At 52.4% G+C, this 22,496-nt stretch overlaps 9 protein-coding genes across 9 annotated transcripts; 4 read left to right on the forward strand and 5 right to left on the reverse strand.

Annotated features, from left to right (window-relative positions):
- Positions 1-18: 18 nt before the first annotated feature.
- ISF_05650 (raffinose synthase Sip1) lies at positions 19-2,154 on the forward strand (the record flags this gene model as incomplete). Its single annotated transcript, XM_018849255.1, has 5 exons — positions 19-84; positions 131-338; positions 388-1,380; positions 1,461-1,856; positions 1,943-2,154. 5 exons carry the CDS (start codon positions 19-21, stop codon positions 2,152-2,154), a joined length of 1,875 nt encoding a protein of 624 aa, XP_018703826.1.
- A 216-nt stretch (positions 2,155-2,370) lies between these two features.
- On the reverse strand, positions 2,371-3,923 carry ISF_05651 (UDP-N-acetylglucosamine pyrophosphorylase; the record flags this gene model as incomplete). The annotated part of the gene is made up of 2 exons (XM_018849256.1): positions 2,371-2,439; positions 2,490-3,923. 2 exons carry the CDS (start codon positions 3,921-3,923, stop codon positions 2,371-2,373), a joined length of 1,503 nt encoding a protein of 500 aa, XP_018703827.1.
- Positions 3,924-6,122: 2,199 nt separating this feature from the next.
- Positions 6,123-7,028, forward strand: ISF_05652 (DNA glycosylase, G/T mismatch; the record flags this gene model as incomplete). Its single annotated transcript, XM_018849257.1, has 1 exon — positions 6,123-7,028. One exon carries the CDS (start codon positions 6,123-6,125, stop codon positions 7,026-7,028), a length of 906 nt encoding a protein of 301 aa, XP_018703828.1.
- A 323-nt stretch (positions 7,029-7,351) lies between these two features.
- ISF_05653 (Actin-like protein) lies at positions 7,352-8,843 on the reverse strand (the record flags this gene model as incomplete). Its single annotated transcript, XM_018849258.1, has 2 exons — positions 7,352-8,700; positions 8,789-8,843. 2 exons carry the CDS (start codon positions 8,841-8,843, stop codon positions 7,352-7,354), a joined length of 1,404 nt encoding a protein of 467 aa, XP_018703829.1.
- Positions 8,844-9,351: 508 nt separating this feature from the next.
- On the forward strand, positions 9,352-11,345 carry ISF_05654 (Aminoacyl-tRNA synthetase, class II (D/K/N)-like protein; the record flags this gene model as incomplete). The annotated part of the gene is made up of 2 exons (XM_018849259.1): positions 9,352-9,892; positions 9,952-11,345. 2 exons carry the CDS (start codon positions 9,352-9,354, stop codon positions 11,343-11,345), a joined length of 1,935 nt encoding a protein of 644 aa, XP_018703830.1.
- Positions 11,346-11,783: 438 nt separating this feature from the next.
- ISF_05655 (hypothetical protein) lies at positions 11,784-13,320 on the reverse strand (the record flags this gene model as incomplete). Its single annotated transcript, XM_018849260.1, has 5 exons — positions 11,784-12,260; positions 12,394-12,469; positions 12,535-13,016; positions 13,076-13,097; positions 13,127-13,320. 5 exons carry the CDS (start codon positions 13,318-13,320, stop codon positions 11,784-11,786), a joined length of 1,251 nt encoding a protein of 416 aa, XP_018703831.1.
- Positions 13,321-15,489: 2,169 nt separating this feature from the next.
- On the reverse strand, positions 15,490-17,670 carry ISF_05656 (DNA/RNA helicase, DEAD/DEAH box type; the record flags this gene model as incomplete). Its single annotated transcript, XM_018849261.1, has 1 exon — positions 15,490-17,670. The coding sequence occupies one exon, from the start codon at positions 17,668-17,670 to the stop codon at positions 15,490-15,492; it is 2,181 nt and encodes a 726-aa protein (XP_018703832.1).
- Positions 17,671-20,508: 2,838 nt separating this feature from the next.
- ISF_05657 (hypothetical protein) lies at positions 20,509-20,849 on the forward strand (the record flags this gene model as incomplete). Its single annotated transcript, XM_018849262.1, has 2 exons — positions 20,509-20,520; positions 20,586-20,849. 2 exons carry the CDS (start codon positions 20,509-20,511, stop codon positions 20,847-20,849), a joined length of 276 nt encoding a protein of 91 aa, XP_018703833.1.
- Positions 20,850-20,933: 84 nt separating this feature from the next.
- On the reverse strand, positions 20,934-21,429 carry ISF_05658 (hypothetical protein; the record flags this gene model as incomplete). The annotated part of the gene is made up of 2 exons (XM_018849263.1): positions 20,934-21,284; positions 21,334-21,429. 2 exons carry the CDS (start codon positions 21,427-21,429, stop codon positions 20,934-20,936), a joined length of 447 nt encoding a protein of 148 aa, XP_018703834.1.
- Between the last annotated feature and the right edge of the window lie 1,067 nt (positions 21,430-22,496).

The raw sequence follows: 22,496 nt of genomic DNA on the forward strand, positions 1-22,496 counted from the left end.
CATTTGGTGTTTCTTGCCATGTCAGGGGTTGACGACGTCTTGACTTTGTTCCGCAGCACAGATTCGAACTCTATTACTCTTCGTGTGAGTCAGAAATCCAACACACAGGATCCATTATTAATGATCATAGGGTCGTAACGATGCTGCTGTGGAACGAGACCTCATGGTCCTGGTCTCGTCAGGTTACGACGTTGACAAAACCATGGCCGCCGTGATATACCATGCTAGGAGTCTGATCTGGAAATATTCTCAAGTCGGAACCCCACCAGTACAGTTGAATAACAGCAGCGATTTCAAGGCGCAGTGGCGTGAGAGTTGGTATGATGGACTGGGATATTGTAAGGTACCAGCTCCCAGCGCTGTTGTGATACTAACGAGGTACGGTAGGCACTTGGAACTCTCTCGGGCAGAATCTGGCAGAGGAGAAAATACTCTATGCCCTGGATCGGCTCGAGGAAAGTGGGATCAGCATTTCGAATCTCATCATCGACGATAATTGGCAGTCTATTGACGCACCGAACGAAGGCGGCGCTCAGCCTGGCTGGCTTGACTTTGAAGCGAATCCAGCCGGATTCCCCGATGGTCTCAAAGGCGTCGTCTCCAAGATACGCCGCACGCACCGCAGCATCGAGCACGTCTTTGTCTGGCACGCCCTGCTCGGCTACTGGGGCGGCATCTCCCCGCGCGGCTCCATCGCGCAAGCGTACGACACCATCCGCGTCGACCGCGAGGACACCCGGGCCGGCATGACTGTCGTCGCCCACGACGACATCTCTCGCTTCTACGACGACTTCTACACCTTCCTGATCCGCAGCGGCGTCGACGGCGTCAAGACGGACGCGCAGTGCGCGCTCGACGCCGTGGCCGGCGCCCCCACCCGCCGCGCCCTCACAAACGCCTACCTCGACAAGTGGTCCGTCGCCTCGCTGCGGCACTTTGGCGTCGCTAGCATCGCCTGCATGGCGCAGTTCCCGCAGGCGCTCTTCCACGCGCTGCTGCCGCGGACGCGCCCGCCGGTCGTGGCGCGCACCTCGGACGACTTCGTCCCCGACGGCCCGGCATCGGCGCACCGCTGGCACGTCTGGGCCAACGCGCACAACGGCCTGCTCGCGCAGTATCTCAACGTGGTGCCGGACTGGGACATGTTCCAGACGGCGCACCCGTTTGCGCACTTCCACGCGGCCGCGCGCTGCCTGAGCGGCGGGCCGCTGTACATCACCGACGTGCCCGGGCAGCACGACCCGGCGCTGCTGAGGCGCTGCACCGCTCGTACAACCTTGGGCAAGACCATCGTTTTGAGACCGAGCGTCGTTGGCATCGCGCTGGATCCGTACCTGGATTTTGATTCCGGGGCGCTGCTCAAGATTGGCAGCTTCCACGGTGAGCACATTCCTTCTCTCCCCGGCATTCTCTCCCTCGCTCTCTGTTTTAAAAAGCTGACACAAACCAACACACGCCAGGTTCCGGCAGCGGCGGTGTCTCCCTCACCGGCGTCTTCCAGACCTCCGACTTGCGCCGCCCAATCCTCGCCCCGCTGTCCTCCTCCTTCCGCGGCCTCCTTCCTTCCACCTCCTACGTCGTGCGCGCCTACACGACCGGACGCGTGTCTCCTCCCCTGACGAACCTCGACGAGGCGTCTCTCCTCCTGACGCCGAGCGCGGACTGGGGATACGAGATCTACGCCGCGCACAAGCTCACCCGTTGCCGCCGGGACGGCGAGGCGGCGATGCTGTGCGTGGCGAGCCTCGGGCTGGTGGACAAGATGACGGGCGCCGCGGCGATCGAGGCGAGCCACGTCGAGGTCGGCCGCCGCAAGGTGTCGGTCACGACGAAGCTCAGAGCTCTGGGCGTCTTTGGTAAGTCGCACATAATACGCGGGAGAGGGGCTTTGCGAAGCAACTCTCCCAAAAGAGAGGAACGAGATTGCTGACAGAAAACCCAGGCGTGTACATCTCCGAGCTGCCGAGGCTGACGATTGGCGACAATTTCATGGTGACCATCTTTGGCCACCCGGTGCCGCGACACACGGTGCGCGTGTCGCCGGCGGCCGAATCGGTCCTCGAGGTCGACGTGCAGACGGCGTGGACGGAGCTGGGACTTGACAGTGGCTGGAGCAACGAGTTGGAGGTTACGGTCAACATACTTAGAGCTTGATCTTTTTTGCTATTATTATGTCGCTTCTCGCTTTCTACAACTATATCTGAAAAAAAAAAATCAATTCATGTACTCGCCGCGGGGACTTTTCCGAGCCCTGCGTGGCGTAGTAGATGCCCCTGCTCTAGCAGCCCCTTTTCGATATTGCCAATGTTGCTAAACAAAAATGAAAACGCCATTGCCATATAAAAAATGTTTCATAGTTACAAAAAGTGTTTAGTCGAGCTCCACGACTGCGGGAGCCTGGATAGTCTTGCCGTTAAGCTTGTCTAAGCCTTCGCCGCCCTGTTGCGTGTCAGTGCATGTTTACTGCAGACGAAAGTGAAGGAACTTACATAGCTGATGAGGGGTGAAACCTCGACACCGCCGTCAGCAACGACGGTAGCACCAGCGGCCTTGGCCCACCGCTCGCCCTGGCCCATGATGTCCGCGCGGCTGGTATCCTCGTCATCCTGACCGGTGCCCTTGGCGTTCTTGAGCGGGGAGAACTCATCCTCGCGCTGGACCTCCATACAAGCAAACTTGTCAAGGGGCAGCATGGGAAAGACGTCAAAGACAAACTGCTCGAGCTTGATGCCGTTGGGCTTCTCAGGCTTGACGGTCTCGCCAGTCTCGAGGTCGGCGGCAGGGATCTTCTTACGAGCGACGTGATGGGGCAGCTTGTGCGCCCACTGGGGGATGGACTCGAGGAAGTCGAAGGAGTAGTAGTGGTTGACAATGTTGGCGGCGCGGAACTTGAGGACGCCTGGCTGGGCGGGGTCCTCGGCCTCGGCGGTGGCCTTGTCAATCTCGGAATATTCGACAACGTCGGGCTTGCCGTTACGGGAGAGGATGAGGCCGACAGACTCGGTGGCGTTGCGCTTGCGAACCACCTTGGTGGCGATGTCGACTTTGTGAGCGGCGGAGAAGCCCAGGAAGACGGGGTCGGCGACCTTGACAAGGCAGTTGTCGACACAGTAGGCGTGGATGTGCTGGATGCCGCGCTTGCGCATGTCGTCGATAATGCCCCAGAGGATAAGAGCCTGGTAGATGCCACCGTTGCCGTCGGGGGCGACGGCGACCTTGGCCTTGGACTCGAGGAGGATCTTGCCTTCGTTGGAGATGCAGGGCAGGACGCCTTGCTCAAAGATGCGGACGTTGGCGCGGTCGAGGCCGAAATAGTTGTTCTTCTCAAAGAACTCCTCAGTTGGTTGGCGAGTCGGGCCGCTGGTCATGACATACCAGGGAACGACGACGCCTTTGGCACCCGACTTGGCGGCGGCGAGCCCCTGGACCTTGCGAATGCGCTCGGCCTGGATCTGGAAGAGGGACTTGTGGGAGGGCAGACCAATGTCGTAGCAGCCCTTGGGGGCGGAGCTGCCGAGGCGGGTGCCCTGGCCGCCGGCCATGAGGACGACGGCGACCTGGTTCTTGGCAATGAGGTCGAGGCCAGCATCATTCCATTTTGTGAGCTCTTCGGGCTTGGAGTCGAGGATACTAGCGGTGGCGGACTCGGGCAGGGGCTCGAGGACGGCGGGCTGGCTGTTGTTTGTCTCGGCGGGCTTGAGGGCGCGTTGGGCGTACTCGTTGATGCGGACGGGGTCGAAGCCGGAGAGCTGCTCGAAGAGACCAGCCTTTTCATCGACGGCGAGGGAGTCGTAAAAGGTGAAGACGTGGCCTTGCTCGGCGTCTGTGTATTTCTGCTTGAGCTCGGCCACGTCCGAAGCGGCGGGCTCGGGGCGAGGAGCGCCATTGGAACCAATGTGCAGAGCTTGCTTGATGGCCTGCATCTTTGCGGTGTGGTGTATGTGTGATGGGGTATGTGTGGGATGGAGGACAGAAGGAGCTGGGAGAGAAGAAGAAGAAGAAGAAGAAGCTGGAATGTAGAGCTGATGAATGCCCAATGGTTGCACGTGGGTTAGGCGGAAAGATTGGAGAGGTCAATTGGGAGCAAGAGGATGCGAGTGGTGAGGCGAGGCGAGGCGAAGGCAAGGCGCAGGTGCAGCGGCAATGAAAGACGGTGACGACAGAGGTGGGGTTGGCTCAAGGGGTTGTTTGCTGGCTGTGTAGATGGTAAGACAGAAGAAGAAATTATCAAGTAGTAATATTCCAAAGAAGACGTGATATACAGGAAGGGGAGGATTGAATAGTTGGGAGATAGTTGGAGGGGGAGAAGCAACTTTATTTAGGTTCTAGGAGGGGTACCCAAGGCTTGGGCAATGGGCCGCCTTTTAGGTGGAAGCTTTCTCAAGCTGGTGGCAGCTACCTATGTATGTACCTCGTAACTGCTACTACTGAGGTACCACTACAAACTCGTAAACTGGCTACACAAGTATGGGGGGCTGACGTCGTGGAACCAGATTAAAGCTGGGCAAAAAGAGGGAGAAGCACAAAAACAAGAAAGGCCACCCAGCTCATTGTGCTCTGCACAGCAAAGCTGGAGGATGAGCGAGGCGGAGGCGCAGAAAAAGAGAGGGGTTGATGGTCCTTGACTGGTCCCTTGTTCCTGGTGGGGTACTTGCGGGCTGTCCGGACAACCCTGCTAACGCTTTGCGTGGCCAATCTTTTGGTTGGGAACCGTTGCTACTATTTTTGGTTCATCGAAGAAAATGATTTTCAGGCATAAATTTTCCAAGTATTTTCTTTGCTGCTAAAGAGAATAGTCCATTACCGTTTACAATAGACTTGAGAAGCTTGGGGATATGCAGTGGTAGGCTAACTGGCTAGAGTAGCCAAGCTTGCAGTTACAGAGCAGGGAGTGTGTCCCATGTACATACGCATGTACAGTACAATGTTACAGCATGGGAGGCCCGTACAGTCCAGAGGCGATAAGTTCTGTCATGAATACCAATCAGTTCTGGTGAATGATCTCTCCAATCCGCCCAGATCCGAAATCAATAATCAGCTCGTAGACGGCATAGAGCATGAACTGCAGCCTGCGTCTCTCAACAGCCATGACGCCTCAGGCCCGCTGCCCCTCGTATCCAGAAACACGGATCGACAGCGCGTCCTGAGAATACCCGCACCGCACCACCCCATGCTGGCCCTCTCTCGTCCGATTTTGAGCCAGCCGTGAAGTGAAATTAACCAACTATTTAAGCCATCATTTCCGGCACACTTTATACCAGTAGCAAACGATTTTTATCTTTCATGCATGTGTTGGCTTCTTGCCAGTCAGCCTCGTTTTGCGCCGAGGCTGTGTGGCTGCACCATCTTGGAAAATCCCATCTCACCAATCGCCCAATCGCCATCTGGCATGCACTAGTTAGCCCAGGGGCTATTCTTGCAGTCAGCCGCAGAGCCTCGTCTGTCTGTCAGCGAGGCTCGCTGTAACTAATAAGGTAGTTATTTACAGTGGGTGTACATACATGTGTAGGTAATCCCCAGGTCTTCGCCCTTGCTTGTGAAAGAAAGCCCGCCCACCCACTGGCGGCTGCTGCGCCTCACCCAAATTTAGAAACCGGTGGTGAGCTGGCTGCGCACCAGTACGGTGTATGTACGCATAGAGCGAAATAATATAGACGAATATTTGTAATTTTTATTGAAACTTGGTTTTTGGTCGTTGGCGTTGCATTCGCATCTTGCGTCTGGAGATTCCGTTGAATGTTCGCAAACGCCGCTCTGGCAAAGTATGGTTCGTAGATCCGTCATCGCAACGCCACCAAACATATTTGCCCTATGGGACAAGAACAAAATAGGAAACACGATAAAAATGGCTCGCGAGACCAAAGCAAACCATTGCAATATTTTCTCTCACGAACATTCACATCATCTGAAATTTGGCGTTGTAAAGAACACTCACCATTTAATTGCCACCACGCACACACGTCTCCTGACAGCAACCTCAAATCTCAGCCGCAATTCGTACCATAGCTTCTGTCCATCAACACCACACTGCTGCCTATCAGTGAAAGCCCCAGAAGCTGCCAGAAGCGCACTCTCAGCAATGCCTCATCATCTATAACGACCGTGTTTACTCTACTCTCATGATGGGGTCCCCCAACCCAGACCTGGAGCCAACCACCAGCGACAACCCATCATCGCCGCCGCCTCCGCCCTCCACCTTCCACGGCCGGCTGCAGCTCACAGACTTCATGTACCAGCCCGGAGACACGCCCGCGCTCCGGCGCAGCCCTCGGCACGCCTCCGCCGCTGTGCCCACCCGCAGCACCTCCTCCTCGCCCGTGAAGCGCGCACGCTCCCGCAGTCCCGCCTCCCCCAAGAAGAAGAAGAAGAAGAAGCGAGCATCCTCTGGCTACGCGCCGCCGTCCACGTACGCGCACCTCCCTCTCCTCCCCGACGCCCTACTCCCGGACCTTCTCGTGCTCTTCGTCGGACTCAACCCGGGCCTACAAACCGCGCGCACCGGGCACGCCTACGCGCACCCGACCAACACCTTCTGGCGCCTCCTACACGCCTCTGGCGCCACGCCGGAGCTCTGCGCCGCCGAAGACGACGCCCTCCTGCCCGCGCGCTTCCGCCTCGGCCTGACCAACATCGTCGGGCGCCCGAGCCGCAACGGCGCGGAGCTCAGCCGCCGCGAGATGGACGACGGCGTCGCAGTCCTGGAGGCCAAGATCCGCGAGTACAGGCCCGAGGCGGTCTGCCTGGTCGGCAAGGGCATCTGGGAGAGCGTGTGGCGCGTGCGGCATGGCGGCAGGGCGGTCGGGGAGCGGTTCAGGTACGGATGGCAGGAGGAAGAGGAGAACATGGGCGTGGTGGAGGGTGAGTGGGCTGGTGCGAGGGTGTTTGTGGCGTCGAGCACGAGTGGCCTGGCGGCGACGCTGTCGCCAGCGCAGAAGTTGGAGATTTGGAGCGAGTTGGGAGCTTGGGTCAAGATGCGCCGGGCCGAGCGTGAAGTGGCAGCCGAGAGAGAGGCCGCTGCGAGTGTTTGAGTCTTGTATCTATCTCATCTACATGCATGCACATACCGGCCACATATCATGATCACGATTTCGGGATAACATATCCCGTATTGGAATATAACAGTTTTTTTTTAGTATTTCGGTCTAGCTAGCAAACATATCTGTAGTCAAAATCTTTACAGACGCCTCTCGCTCTTTTACTTAACAAACACGGTACTACAACTCCGTGACGCCGATAAATCCCAAGCTATTCTACCCGAAGAGCGCCCTCTCATGCCCAGGCGCTTTCCAGTGTATACACTTTTTCTTTGTCTTGAATCATAAAGCCTTCATTGCCAAAAGCCCCCCAATCACTACTTGCAGCGCTTCTCCACAATGTTGGCACCGTTCTCTTCGTACTCCTTTCTCGAGATCCACATCTGGTGGAAGGTTCCCAGGCTGGCCAGGATACTGCCGCCGATCCACGGCGCGAAGCGGCGCTCGCTCGTCAGGCCGGCCGCGTGGATCTTGATCTTGAGACCCGGGTACATGGCCGTCAGCTCGTTGTTGAGTCGGTCGTTGAAGCCGTTGATCAGGCTAGTGCTGCCCGTCACCACCACGTTGGCCAGCAGGTTACCGCGCAGGTCGACGTCGACGCCGCTGAGCGACGTCTTGATGAGTTCCGGGATCGTCTGGCCCTTGGTGAGACGCTCCGACTCGGCCACAGGCAGGCCCGCGTTGTCGTCAAAGAGGCCCTCGGTCACCTTGAAGCGCTGCTCGCGCCACATCTGGTTGTAGCCGTCTGGCATCTCGAACACGCGGCCAGGCTGGGTCTTAACGTAGTCCTCATTTCCGGGGGCGCCAAGCTTGCCGGGTCCGCGCCACACCTCAACCACCGACTCTTTGAACTCGGTCAAAGCGCGCTCCTCCTCGTACAGCCTGAACGAGTCGCTGACCTGGAAGGGGAACTTGCGCTCGCGGTACTGCGGAGGCGCTAGGGCATCGACTGGCGTCTTATTTTCAATAAGGTATGTGGGAACCAGGCTGACCTGGGGCTCCGACGTTTGCCACAGGCTGCGGATCTGGGAGGAGAGCCAGAGACCACCGGCGGGAGACCGCTGGACTGAGCGCTTCAGAACCATGCCGTCGTGAATAGCGGTGACAGAAGTGTTGGCGCCACCAACGTCAATGACAAGCGCAGTGGCCTTGCCAGCAGCGAACGCGGCCAGTACTGGTGTCTTGCTGAGCCAGAACGCAGGGCAACCCCAGTTCTCCATTACCAGCTCAATGGCCTTTTCTCTGTTCTTGGCCGTGTTCCACGGCGCCTCTGTAATAAGAAGAGGGTTCTCCTGCAGCGGCTTTTCTTGCGTCTCGGCCTCCTCCATCGCGACGTCGCCCTCGGTGTCGGCTTCCTTGGAATCGTCGTTGAGACCATTCTTGGACGGGTGTGTCGGGCGTTCGGGTTGCAGGCGCTTAATCAGCATGTGTTCCCACACCTTGGTGGCCACGTCCCAGTCCTCAACAACGCTGTCGCGGTTCATGTAGTTGCGAATCTCGAAATCGGCGCGAGGGATCAGGCACTCGTCGCCAAACACGTCCTTGGGAGGATCGCTCGTGACATGGCCGTAGAAAGAGGGCAGCACTGATTTGGGCACGTCTTCGCCGGCGAAGCCTGCGCGTGTGGTGCAGTACCCGGGGTCGAGCACGAGGGCTGATACCTCATCTATGAAGGAGGCGAGTTAGCGGGCGAGAAGAACAGGCATTGCGACGGGCGCGCGAGCCGCACGCGAAGGGAGAAGGATGAGCTGTACCTCCACCGTAAATGTCGGTCGGCTGGGCCGTTGTGGGCAAAGGCTGTTGCGCCATGTTTTCTGAGGTTGCGATGATGCGCAATGCGATGCTGGAGCGCCAATTGGACAAGTAGAGTTGTTCGCGATGCAAGACGGTTGGTGGTTCGCGGTTTGAGTGAAACCCAAAGCTCCCAGCCCGCCAAAGCTGCTTGGTGGGGAGTTGTGACTAAGCAGGTGTGGATATCTCGCCGCGGTACTAGAAAAATGCGCGACGGCTCTTAATTTTTCTTCCTCCTGCTCTCTTCAAGCAGCTTCTTCCTATCCTCGACGAGAAGTTCCTTCGTTTCGCGTCCAAACTGGCGCTATTTATATGAAACGATGCTATGAGCGTAAGTACAACCACACTATCTACTTCCACACCCCCTCTTTCATGATGACTTCGCATCTTCGCTTCAGAACCGCTGCGATTGACACAGCTTGCTGTGTATGATTACACAATGCCAACCTCTGATCATTTTACCACACCCTCCACTCTCTTGCTGCAGGTCTTTGTTCCGATCACAAAGCTAATACATCAACAGACTATGATATCTCGTAATTGCTTGCGGCACTGCCGCGCAGTAGCTGGCCACATCTCTCGTGTGAACCCGGCTCTTCTGCGCGGCTTCGCTCTATCTAGACAGAACGTTCAGACTTTTGCCTCCGTACCCGACTCGAAAAATGGCAGGCCCATACCTCCAGAGTCTCGTGACGAGGACGAGCATGCGTCGCCCTTTAAGCAGCAGCGTCGGTCAGACCTGGGCCAAGACCAGGCGAGCGAATCGCCTCTCTACCCTGAGTCTTATCCGCGCATAGAGTCATCTGAGGCTCGCATGGCTGTCCCAGAATTTCTCGAGAGTGAAGGGAACGAGCTGTCTCAGCCTCTCGTCAACCTGGTCGGCCGTGTGCGCGCTAAGCGTGTCGTTGGCAAAAATCTCGTCTTTCTTGATATCGTAAACGAGTTTCAAAAAGTGCAAATCGTGGTGAATAAGTCCAAGTGCGTCGAGCCCTTGGACAATGTCTGTACACACAACTCCAAGAAGTTTCAGCTCTTCAGGTCGCTCATCCAGGTCGGCGACCATATATGTAGGCCATCTATCCTCTAGACATCCCAGTCCTGGTCGCCTATGCTGACGCTGCCACAGCCGTCAATGGTGTTCGTGACCATACACCCGCTGGTCTGTTGACCCTCGCTGCGCGACAGATCCCAGAGCTCCTGTCGCCGACGATGGAGCAAATACCCGAAGTTCTCACCGACTCCAAGACCAAGATGCAGGATCGCCACGTAGACATGCTTGTCAACAAGGAGACTGTCGATGTCTTGCGTCTTCGTTCCGAAATCACAAAACACATGCGCGACCATTTCCATTCGAAGCGGTTCCTCGAATTCCAGACACCCATCCTAGCGGAGAACGCTGGAGGCGCAATCGCCCGACCCTTCGTCACACGCGCCACCGAGTTTAAAGATAAAGACCTCGCACTTCGCGTGGCTCCGGAGCTCTGGTTAAAGCGGCTTGTCGTTGGTGGCGTTGACAGAGTCTTTGAGATTGGCCCTGCCTTTCGAAATGAGGGTGTCGATGCCACACACAACCCCGAGTTCACAATGTGTGAATTCTACAGCGCATACTCTAGTCTCGCAGATCTCATCAAAGAGACGGAGGAGCTTCTCACCAGCCTCGCCAAACACACGCAAAAGCTTATTGAAACACAACTTACCTCTCTTCCACCAATCGATCTACAAAAGTTCAAGCGGCCATTCAAGCAGGTCGAGTTCGTGCCTGCTCTAGAAGAAGCCACTGGCGTTCGGTTCCCAAAGTTATCCGCCGAGGATGCACTCCCAGAACTTCTCGCTCTCATGAAACTGGCCGGCATTGAAATTCCTGGCGATATACCCACTTCACTACCCAGGCTCCTCGATCGACTGGCCGCCATGTACATAGAGCCCAAGTCGTTTGAAGAGCCTCTCTTCATCATCAACCATCCGGCTTGCATGTCGCCTCTGGCCAAGAGCTTCCTGTGCCCCAAGACATATCAACTGGTGTCAGCCCGTGCAGAGCTGTTCGTGGGGGGGCGAGAGCTCGCCAACATGTATGAGGAGGAAAACGATCCCAAGGAGCAGCAGCGGAAGCTTACCTCGCACCGTAATCTGGTCAACCTGGACGATGGTGACATTGGCATCAACGCGCCGGAGGAGAAGCCGCCAAGTGAAGAGGTGTTCCAGGACGAGGCGGCCTCTGAGGACGCGGTAGAGGTGGATGGGGTGGAGAGGGAGGGAGAGACGGACCAAGAGGTCTTTGACAAGCACATGAGGAGGCCAGAGGAAGAAGATGAATGGGCTACGTCGCCGCTGGATCGAAGCTACATCAAAGCGCTGGACTACGGCCTCCCTCCTACGGGCGGATGGGGCTGCGGTGTTGAGCGTCTTGTGATGCTGTTTTCTGGCGCGACTCGCATCAGCGACTGTCTGAGCTTTGGCACGATCCGAAACGTGGTTGGCCTGTCGTCTGACGCAGCCAAGAAGGAGGGCGGCAAGCACTGACCGTGTGTATAATACACCGTGTGTGTAATACCAGCGACGATGTCGCGTGTATATTTACTTACCTTGGAATCTAGACAACATAGAGTTGAAGAAGTGTAACAAAACAAATATATGTAATACATACCTTGAAAAGTGTCGCTACAATACACAATATGAGAAGTGTCACCATGATTCATAACATGAGAAGTGTCGCCTTGAATGTCTTGGGGTGTAGTGTACATGGATCAATTGAAGGGAAGATAAGGTACATATATATGTATAATAGTTCAACAAAGAAGAAGAGAACCTCCAGTAGATGACCCGGCACGGGCTAATATTCAAGAAGAAGAGAAAAAAGATGGGAATCGAAGATATCAAGAGGCAAGCCTTTCCACCTCGTGCTCGTGAAAACATACCTCAACGCACTCACTCACTTTTGGTTACCTTTGCTGAGCAGCTTCACCCCAAGAGGCCGCCAGCAACCTGGAAGACGCTCGAGACGATCTTGCCCGCGACACCACCATCCTTCTGCGGCGCCGCCGCCAACCACCCCTCCACCGCCTTCGCGTCCAGCCCCTTTGCAAAGTCCGTCCCCTTTGGCAGCAATCGCACCGACACGCCGCTCTCGGCGCTAAACACCACCGCGCCCTTCACAAAGGCATCGGTGGGCCGCCGGAAGTAGTCGGAGGAGCCGCCGGCGCCGGCGCCGGCGGCGAGGTGGACGGTGCTCTTGCACTTGTCGTCGCCGCGGGCGAGCACCTCGAAAAAGTCAAACTCGCCGCAGGCGGGCCAGCAGCTGCACTTGTTGTACTGGGCGGTGCGCGGGACGCGGGCGTTGAGCGCCCAGATGGCGGGCATGTCGCCGTTGAAGCCGCGGTCGCCGTCGAGGGGCATCTTGAAGTGGAAGAGGAAGATCTTGTTTGCGCCCTCGAAGCCCTCTGCTAAATGTCAGCCTTTGTTGCTTCTTCTTGTTCTGTTTCTTGAGTGGGTGTGCGCGAGAGAAGCCGCAGCTGCCGTCGCAGGCTTCGCCGCTGAAGATGGCAAACTCCTTGTTGGAGGGGATGGCGACGTCGGCGAGGACCTGCGACGAGGAGGCGCCGCCGTTGCCCTGGGCGTTGAGGAAGGCGAGCGAGTTGCCCCAGGTGCTGTGTTCTGTCAGTCCAAGATGCCCCCCTCCCCTCCCTCCCTTCACAAGTGTTCAAAGACTTACGTGTCAAAGGTGCCGGAGCCGGCTCCGCCGTAGTTGCCCAGGAAGACGAGGTTGTCGGCCTGCTGCGACTCGGCGCTGTAGTACGAGGTGCGGTCCCAGTCCTTGCCCGAGGGGGAGGAGCCTCCTCCGGTGGGCGGCTTGGACTTGGGCAGGGCCGGGGGCGCGGCGGCGGCCTTGGAGTTGGCCGGGGGCGGCGTGGGGGCGGCGGCGGCGGGCACGGGCTTCGGGGTCGAGGTGGCTGGCGTGCCGCCGCCGAACCAGTTGTTCTCCCAGGACACGATCTTGCCGTCGATGGTGGCCGTCACCCAGTCGGCGCGCTTCTCCTTCCTGGCCTCGTGGAAACGCTGGTGGCCGTGGCCGTGGGCTCCGGCGGACTGCTCGCGACGCTGCTGCTGCGGCGTGGGCTCACGCTTCGCCTTTTTGGAGGGTGTGTAGACGGCGAATTCCTTGAGCTGGAGGGGTCCACGGAAGTGAACAGAGAGCTACCACCGCGTGTTAGTGGGAACGAGAAGGGTCCTTGGGGGGGGGGGGGTGAACTTACCCCCTCGTCAAAGGGGGGGAGTCTTGGAAGGACTTGGTCTCGCGCTGGCACTCGCCGGACGAGGTCATGCCGGTGACGGCCTGGTAGGTGCCGGGCTTGCCGATACCCTGGTAGAGGATCTGGTCGACGGCGCCGCAGAAGAAGTTGCCGCCCTCGTTGGAGGCGGTGCCGCTGCACTGCTGGGTGAGCCCGGCGACGAGGGTGGCCAGACCGGTGGCGGCCAGAGGGATCGCGACGTGTCTCATGCTCGTCGACTGAGAGAAAGTGGTGGTCTTTTGGGGGATATCAGAGAAGCTGGGGTTGGTTGGTTGGTGTAAGAGAACTGGCGGGGAGAGTTGCTGCTGCGTGTTGTTACGGTGGAACACGGTGGACTCTTGGGCGCGTCGTAAATGGGTAAGGACCGGCAGGCGACTTCTTCACGTATGAGACTCTCACCGGGGGAGTCGAATAAGAGCAAAAGCGAACAAGTTGGATGGGGGGACGAAGCAGACAGAGGAGGGACCGAGAGGGAGAGGGGAGGGGAGGGGAGGGGAACAAAGCAGCAACGGGGAAAGTATTATATGGGAGGTCATTCAGTTCTAAACCGCTGGGGCCAGAAGAACTAGGCTTCTGGAAACGAAAATATACTTTGTACTTTGTAAGCGCCGTCGTCCATGTTCGCCGAGTCGCTTGGCATGGTATGGTGGTTGGTTGACACTGGATGGGTGGGTGTCAAAGGCCAGACAGACATTCCACCAGCGACACACCAGGTAACTACGAGCATTAACACAATAAAATTCATTCGGCAAAGTACCTTGGGAAGACGGAGCCGAAAAAAGCAAAAGTTTCGTTTCTAATTGTTTCCCCACAGCATCGGACTTGGCGCCAGGGGCGACATTGTCTACGTATGTGTTGGTGGTAGTACCAGTAAGAGTTCTTTTTTCGGCCCATTGGTCTCGCGCTGAGACTGGTAGGGTCCTGCGGGGTTTTTCATTATTTCATTTGTTTTCAAAGGTATTCATTGCCTTGTAGAATGGATAACACGCACTCCAATACACTAATTCACAGTTGTTGAGCTATAGGCGCTCTGTGTGACCCTCTCCCTGCTACCCCTTTGCCGCCTGCATGCTGAAAGTCTATCAGTAACCAACCAACAGGGTCTGTCTGCCTACCTATGTACAATGTAACTTCCTATGAGGCCTATGAGGAGGACCAAGTTACCGCCGAGCCACCACCACAACTGTTTCGGTAAAACACCCCCTGAACGTTTTCGAGGCGCAGCTGGGCTGGCACTGAGAAATACAGAAATACCCAGAGCAGGCTGGGGACACACAGTCACAGTCACATACACAGACACATCCGTACATGCACATGCACATGCACCCTCGACCTCTCATGCTTGGCGCCACGGCGCCACGGCGCCAATAGCCTCGGGAGGGGGCCAGCCAGTCAATACATTTTTCAGGGTTTCTTATTATTATTAAGATTATCGGTATTATTATCTCGCTTGGCAGGGAGCTGGGGGAAGCAAACAGAGCGCAGATTCCAGCCCGCTCAGGGGAATCCCCCAAATCTCGCCATCACCCCTCCTCCTCCTCCTCCTCCTCCTCCTCCCCCCCTCGTCTTCCTTCTTTGTTTCAAGCTTCCCTCTTCTTTTTGGCCCTCCTCTGGCCTGAACCTGAGAAAACGTGTCTCACTTTGACATCCTTCTTTTTTTTGGCAACCCTCGCGTGGCTGGGCACCAAACCACACGCACCCCAGCACTGCACTGGAATGCGGGCGCCTTTGTCCAGTCCCCCCCTCACCGGGAGTCGACTTGACATGCACTCTAATATATTCGTAGGTATTTTTCTACGGTTACCACGGTGCGAGGCATGGATACGTGATGCGACGGGAAATGCCTCCCAGCCTCGCACAGACTTGGCATTGCGACCCTGGGCGGTGTCCACGCTTTGTCTACTGGCATCTCAGGAGGGAGTATTTACTTGGCGGTATAGCCACCGTGACCATAGCAGGCTCTAGATGGGCGTAGCGAGGGCTTTTGATGCACGGTTTTCTCGCTAAACTACCGACGGTGTTCATTAGGTAGCAGGGCTTTGCTGAATAGAGATAGATCTACCGTGTAATAGCGGACGTCTAACAACAAGGTTCCAAAATCTGTGCCTGAGCTAGCCTGGTATGGCTGATCAGGGAAGCGGTGCCTGGATCAATAAGTCACTCCGGGGCTTTGTATTTCATGTTCACATCTCTACTCATATTGCCAATGATAATCGGGATGGCTATGTGCGGCCATCTCATCCTCGCCACCGCGATCCTTACATGTGTCGTGCCGCCCTGTGAAACCTTGAATCAACTCTTAATCAATCATATGAATCAACCCTTTGAGAACGGAACATGGCCTTTTTACCATTAATGCACGTATATGCTCGCTAGACCTACTCGTCAATGCCTCCCCACTCATCCTCATCACCGCTCTCATCCCCCCTCGTCGTCTTGCGCCGCTTGCTACCCTGGATCGCCCCTTGCCTGTTATTCTCCCTGCGCCTGTCGTAGCCGCTCGTCGACGTGATCGCCGCCCCCTTGCGCCGCGACTCGATCCCGCGCTCCCTCAGCCTCTTGCGGTCCTTCTTCGCCACGTCCGGCAGCGCCTCCAACAACCACCGCTGCACCGCCGTCCCCGCCCGGCCCGCCTGCCGCTCGCTCGCCGCCACCACGTTGGCCACCGTCTTGACAAAGGGGATGTCCTCCTTGGTGTACAGCGTCACCGCCACGCCGCCCTCCCGCCCTGCCCGCCCCGTCCGCCCCGCGCGGTGCACGTACGCCGCGCTCGACCCGGGCACGTCGTAGTTGACCACGCCGTTGACGCCGGCAAAGTCGACGCCCCGCGCGAGCACGTCCGTCGTGATGAGCACCCACACCTCGCCGGCGCGGAAGCGTCGCATGATAGAGGCCCGCGCCGACTCGCGCAGACCGCTGTGCAGCGCCGCGATGCGCGTCGCGCCGCCAGCCTCCAGCGGGATGTCGTACTTGAGCTCCTCGGCGAGCGCCGCCGCCCGGTCGATGGTCTGCGTGAAGACGATGAATGGTGGGCGTAGGGGAGGTCCCGAGTCGTCTGCCGTCGTGGGGTGTAGGAGCTGCCGGAGGGCGAGCAGCTTGCCCTGCTCGCTGGCCGTGTATGTGAGTTTGTGGACAACGTTGGGTACGGCGGTGTCCTTTAGGCCGACGACCAGGCGGACAAACGGTTTAGGTTGCACGCCCAGCCCGTCGGCTCGTGATTGTAACTTGTCCGTGACGATGGCTTCGATATTGGACCCCATCGTCGCGGACCAAAATGAGACTCGCAAGTTGACGTTGGTGCATGCAGACCATACTCCCATTGTCTGTTCACGGAAGAGCACATCCAGGAGGACATCCGCCTCGTCGAGAATGAGGTCTCTCACATCGGGTAGTACGCGGTGCGTCGTCGTAGAGCCGGATGTGAGAAAGTTTAGTAGCAGCTGTGGTGTGGTGACCAGGATATCAGGCTTCGCCGCCGTGGCTTTGTTACTGCGCTTTGGTGTTTCCTCGTCGTCGTCGTAGTCCTCTTCCTCGTTCTCCTCGTCGCTCTCCTCGTCGCTCTCCTCGTCGCTCTCCTCGTCGTCCTCGTCACTTTTGCTTGATTCCTCCACATCGTGCTCCTCCGTGTCAAGGTTCATCTGCTTCTTCATGGCCATGATCTTGATCCCGGTTCCTTGCAGTAGCTTAAGTCCCTCATTCACAATCTGATGAGCCAATTCCCTTGTAGGAACCAGAATGAGTGCCTCGAGACGGTGTTGTGTCGTCGTCGCGTCGCGGTCGTTTGCGTCCATGCCTCTCCGTCGCATGATTTCATTGATGGCCGGGATGAGGAAGCTAATCGTCTTGCCGCTTCCGGTCGGCGCCACGGCCAAGAAGTCGACGCCATTCTCCAGGCCCTGCGCGTCGCAGTCTCCCAACGCCTGCTTGGGCTTGAGAAGTAGCGGGAGGCTGCCGAGTTGCACCTCGGTCGGCACGCGGTAGCTCTGCGCGACCAGGTTCTCGGAAACGCGCCGCGAGATCCCGTACGTGCTACGGAGCTGACCAAACGTCTCCAGCGGCTGCGGAAACAGCTGCGCCTTTTTCTTGTCGTCCTTTTTGGATTCCTCAGCGGCCGCCTCCTTCTTCTTCTTCGTCTTCTTGCGCTTCTCGGCCTTGTCCGGCTCCTCTTCCCGCTTCGACAGGAGCGTCACCTTGAGACGGTGAGACCTCAGGATCTGGCGGCACTCTTCTTGTGAGATTCGCTTCGCGGGCTTTGATACGGGGCTCGAGGTTCGATCGCCGCCGCTCTTGCTCGTCGAGTTGGCGGTGGTGGCGGGTGGTTCGGATTTGGGGGCGAAGAAGTCGACGTCGGGCAGCTCCTCCGCGGCAGAGTCTTGAGGGGACTGCTTCTCCGTCTTGGACCGTTTTCGCTTCTGCCCGCGCACCTCGTCGTGGTAGAGCTGCGGGTTGGTGGCCGCGACGCCGGTCGACGAGGGCAGTTTGGCGGGCGCATTGGCAGCGTGGCCTGCGCCCTTGGCTGTGCGCTTCGTGCCGCGGGACAGCACCTTGAGAATATCCATGCTATCTCATATGCTAATGAAGCAGACTATAACCGGATAAATGGTAGCGGGCCGCACGTGTGCTCGTTTTGGTTGTTTGTATATTTCTAAGGAAAATGGAAATTTTACAACCCTGGAAGCTTCAACTTTTTTCTGGGTCCCGCGGGTTTGGTGGGGGCAGATCTCTGGCGACAGGGAGACCATCCAACGTTAACTATGTACATACATACAACTTCGACTAAGAATGTACCAACAACACGCCTCGCCAAATTCTAAAATGGACCTTGGCCAACCTTGACAATTTTTTCCGAGTTTGACTGAAGACTCCTGATAGCAGGCATGTGGTCGGTTCTCTATGAAGCCTAACGTATGAGGAGAGAAAGCTGATGCGATCGTCCGGAACAACTTGACGCCGTGCCCCCCAAATGCCTCAATACCTACATACATCACCACTAAGATAGTTAGTGGTACGAACGCACAGGATGCATAAGTGGGGCTAAGTGAGTTAGGCTAAGTTAGACACACTAGTATCCTAAATAGGACATAAGGTTATATAACCTATAAAGTAATTAATAGATTACTTATTAATTACTATAATTAGAATAATTAATAAATAAATAGATAATCTAACTATCTAGAATTATAGTAAAGAGGTAAATAAGTACTTAAAGAGAAAGTATTCTTATAATTAAGTAGTCTAAATCTCTACTAATTAATCTAAATAATAACTCTACTATTAAGAGGTATCTTTTAATATAACTTATATTATAATAAACTACTTATTAGTACTTTATATATTTAATTTAACTTTTTACTTAAGAAATAGACTAACTATAGATTAGGATTAAACTACTATTATATAAAGATTTTTAAGAATCTATAAAGTAGTTTATTAGATTCTAGAGTATTTTAGGAGTTATAGTCTTAAAGAGTAGTTTAGACTTTTTCCTCTATAATAGGTTTAAATAAAGTCTATTTATTCTATAGACTAAGTATAAAATAGGGTTTATTTAATAATTATACTCTTTCTAATAGAGGGAGAGAGAAGAACTTTTATAATAGTACTTTAGTCTTCTCTTTTTTAATAGTTACTAAAAGGGTACTAATATAGTCTAATAATTATACTACTCTAAGTATTTCTTTTAATTATATAGTATTTTATTTATTTACATTTCTTTTAAATTTCTAATTAAAGTATACTTATTTATTAAAGTAATTATATTAGTTTTATTTTTTTAAGTTAATTACAGTTTAGTTTTAATATATAATTATTTAGTTAGTAAATATAGTATACTTTCTAAAAATACTTTATATTAAATAGTATAAATTAAAGTCCTTTATTATTATATAAGGTTTATTCTTTTTATTAAGTCTAATACAATATCTAATAAAATCTATACTAAGTACTATATATATATTAATTATTCTAAAGTATAGACTATTAAACTAGTCTTAGTATATATTCTTTTATATATTTATTTTTTATATAGTTAGATTATACTTTATAGATATAAGTTACTATATACTCTCCTCTTTATAGAAGCTAGTATAATACTAATATAGAGTAAAATAGTTAGTAGTTTAGTAGTACTTTTTAAAGTACTATAATATTTAGTCTACTCTTATTATAAAAAGTAAGTTAAATATTTCTTTTATTAATATTCTAGAATAGAATCTTTATTCTAAATAGAGTCTAGTATAATAGTTTCTATACTTAAAGTACTTTAACTTAATTATATTAAAGAATAAAAAATAATAGTTTATTTAACTAGCTTAAAAGGATAATCTAGTTTATTAATCCTATAGACTATTCTCTTAAATATAGATTAGAGTTATATTACTTTTAAAAGAAGAATATATAAAGGGACTATAGGGGTTTTATTATTAGATTATAGCTTTTAAATATAGTTAGTTAATAATAGTAGACTATTTAGACTCTTAGTTATTAGTTATTTATTTTAAAGTAAGTCTAAGTCTATACTAAGTACTCTTTACTATAGTTATAGTAATACTTTTTTATAGTCTTTATTTAAGTAAAGTAGACTATACTCTTTAAGTAATAGTTAGTACTATAGTAGCTATATAGTAATAAGTATTTATAGTATTTTATAATATATTTAAACTTATAGTAGTTAAAGTACTATTAGGACTAGACTAATTCTATATAAAGTTTATATTAAAATACTTAGGAATTAAAGAATATACTTTAGTAAATAAAGTAGTTAATCTATTTTTAATTTACTTTACTTTTAGTCTTAAGACTAAATAGTATAATAATAACTTTAGTTTAGTTTAATATAAATAAAGTTATAATACTAGCTATAATATACTATTTATTAGTACTATTATATAATATTAAATCTATATAGTCTATATTAACTTCTTTCTTACTATATATAGTGAATAGAGACTAGAGGGTAGTTATAAGTCTAATTACTATATTAAACATTTTCTCAGCAATTAGAGGGTACATGTATTTATGGAGGTTGCTTCTTTACACAGCAACCACTACGCCGTGCTCTTTGGGCATCTGATATGGATTTCTTGTTCGGCTCGGTGCTCGCAATTCGTGGTCTTAAGCGTCTTGAGTATTATTTAGCGCTTTTGTACTTCTTCTTAGCACTCCGAGAGAGGGGATAACGTGACTTGCTGTCCAAATTCGGCGTCCTGCAGGCGCCTTGTGAGGTCTTGTAAAGACCTTACCAGCCTGTCATGCGGCATCGCCCTACTCGGCGAACGCCACATTTCACGTGGTAGTGTTAGTCTGGACGCTGATATAAATACATCCACACCCCTCCTTTCTTTTCCGCTTTACCATTGTTCAAGTAACAAAGCAAACTACCAACTATATTTCCCGCAATGAGCTGCCGAGTAAGTCTTTTGGCGTTATTGCTGGTTGAATAAATATTGTCATTTTTTAACACAGTCCCTTCTAGATTCTACCTGACTTTACCAAGGGCCTTAAGACAGATCCTACCGGCATGCTTCATCTAGGCAAAGATGGTGTTTTTCGCAGCCTGTCTAAGGACCTAGAGGTCATTGACGCCGTGGCTTTAACGTGGGAGCAGTATAAGCAGGTGTTGGAGGCCGTCGGCTCCTTGTCGCAGTATACTGGTGGCCCGGTCGACGGCACAAAGCTGCCTCAGAGCGAATGGTATCATCCCCAGCCTGGAGTCCTCTTACCTAAGATGGATGAGTAGATAGTTATACATAGTAATGCCACGCATATATTTATACTCTAATAGGTTCTAGAGCTTAACATAGTATCCGTGGATTCTTGCCCACTAATTATATCCAACACAGAGACCGCTTCGTGGCAGCACACGACCGACAATGCCAAGACAGAGACTACAACCGTATTGAAAGCACTCGGGGGCAGTGTAGCAGTGATAGGCGAGATTGTAACAAGCTCGAGGCTTGAGGAGAGCGTTCCGCGACTCAAACCGCTTTTTCACCGCGCCACCAGGTTCGAGCCCCTTTGCGTACTGGAGGGACATCTCGTAGCGTATCTCGGCCTCCTGCTGCCACGTAATGGCGACTTGCGCAATTACGTTGCCAGCCTTGTCGAGCGACTGCAGTAGCCCACCTTGCTCACTGAGTTGGACCATACCACCCGTGTCGGCTTTTGAAAGTTGCTATAACTATATTATTATAAAATTCATGAGGAAAACAGAGTTGTCATACTCGGAAGACATCGTTCAGTTGCTCGCTAAACCCAAACACAGTTGGGGCGTAGGCAGCAAGACTGGCGAGAAGAATAGACTGAAGTTTGAACTGCATTATGCAATAGTTTTAATGTCGAGAGTTGATAATAAACTTACTGGCAGAAGTAGGAATGATGGAGGTAGAGTGGCAGGATTAATAGCTGGATAAGGGGCACGCTTTAAAACCTACGCGGTCAAAGTCCGTCTCGGGAGCAAGGACTTGTTTTGTTCACGCAAATGAGGATACATACAACGTTCTGAACAATGCTGTGAATATTCAGTGTATTAATGCGCTGGCGATGGCTCCTTTTTTTACACGTATGCAGCGGCTGGTTTCTCCGCATCAGGACGGATGCAGTTTATAATATCTGCATGTAGCGCCACACCTGAATCCTGCTCTGCGTTTTATGAACACCTTCCTCATTTTGTATATTGGAGCCGTCCATTTAATGTCGTGTAACACATAGTAATGTCTTTACCGTGGATCCTTCTCTGCAGGCGGAGGTGGCTGTGACGGAGTGCATATCTAGCCTGGGCGGGAGGACCATGGCGATTATGAGTATTACTCTTCGGCTATAAGGGTTCAGCTTAGAGCTTAGCGTATGAGACAGGCTAGGATCCAGGTTTATACTAATTAATCGGACTTTTAGATAGGGACGAAATCTGTATCTCTAGCGTAAGTCCACTAGTGATTCTATAATATAATATAAGCTAATAAAAGGAAAGAAGAAAGTAAAATAGTCTATATTAATTATTATAATTATAGTATTAAAGTACTATTTTAAGTAGTACTTAGAAGTAATACTACCTTTAAATTAAATAAATTATATTTAGCCTTATATTCTTTATTTAAAATATTTAATTAAATATATATTAAATACTAAGTAGATTAACTATAGTATTATAACTAAATATAGCTAGTGCTACCCCTTTCTTTCCTAAAAGCCTAGTACTAGAAGAGTGACTTATAGGGGAGAAGTTTAAAGTAACTATAGGTCTAAGTGTAATAGTGGCTTAATCCTAATCCACAGTTAGTCTATTTCTTAGGTAGAGAGTCAGTTTAAGTGTATAAGTGCATATAAGCAGTTATTATAGCATAATGTAACGGTGGCTCTTCTCTAATCCACAGTAAATCTGTTTCTT

This window comes from Cordyceps fumosorosea, assembly GCF_001636725.1.
Source record: "Cordyceps fumosorosea ARSEF 2679 chromosome Unknown scaffold_13, whole genome shotgun sequence".
Taxonomy (NCBI): domain Eukaryota; kingdom Fungi; phylum Ascomycota; class Sordariomycetes; order Hypocreales; family Cordycipitaceae; genus Cordyceps; species Cordyceps fumosorosea.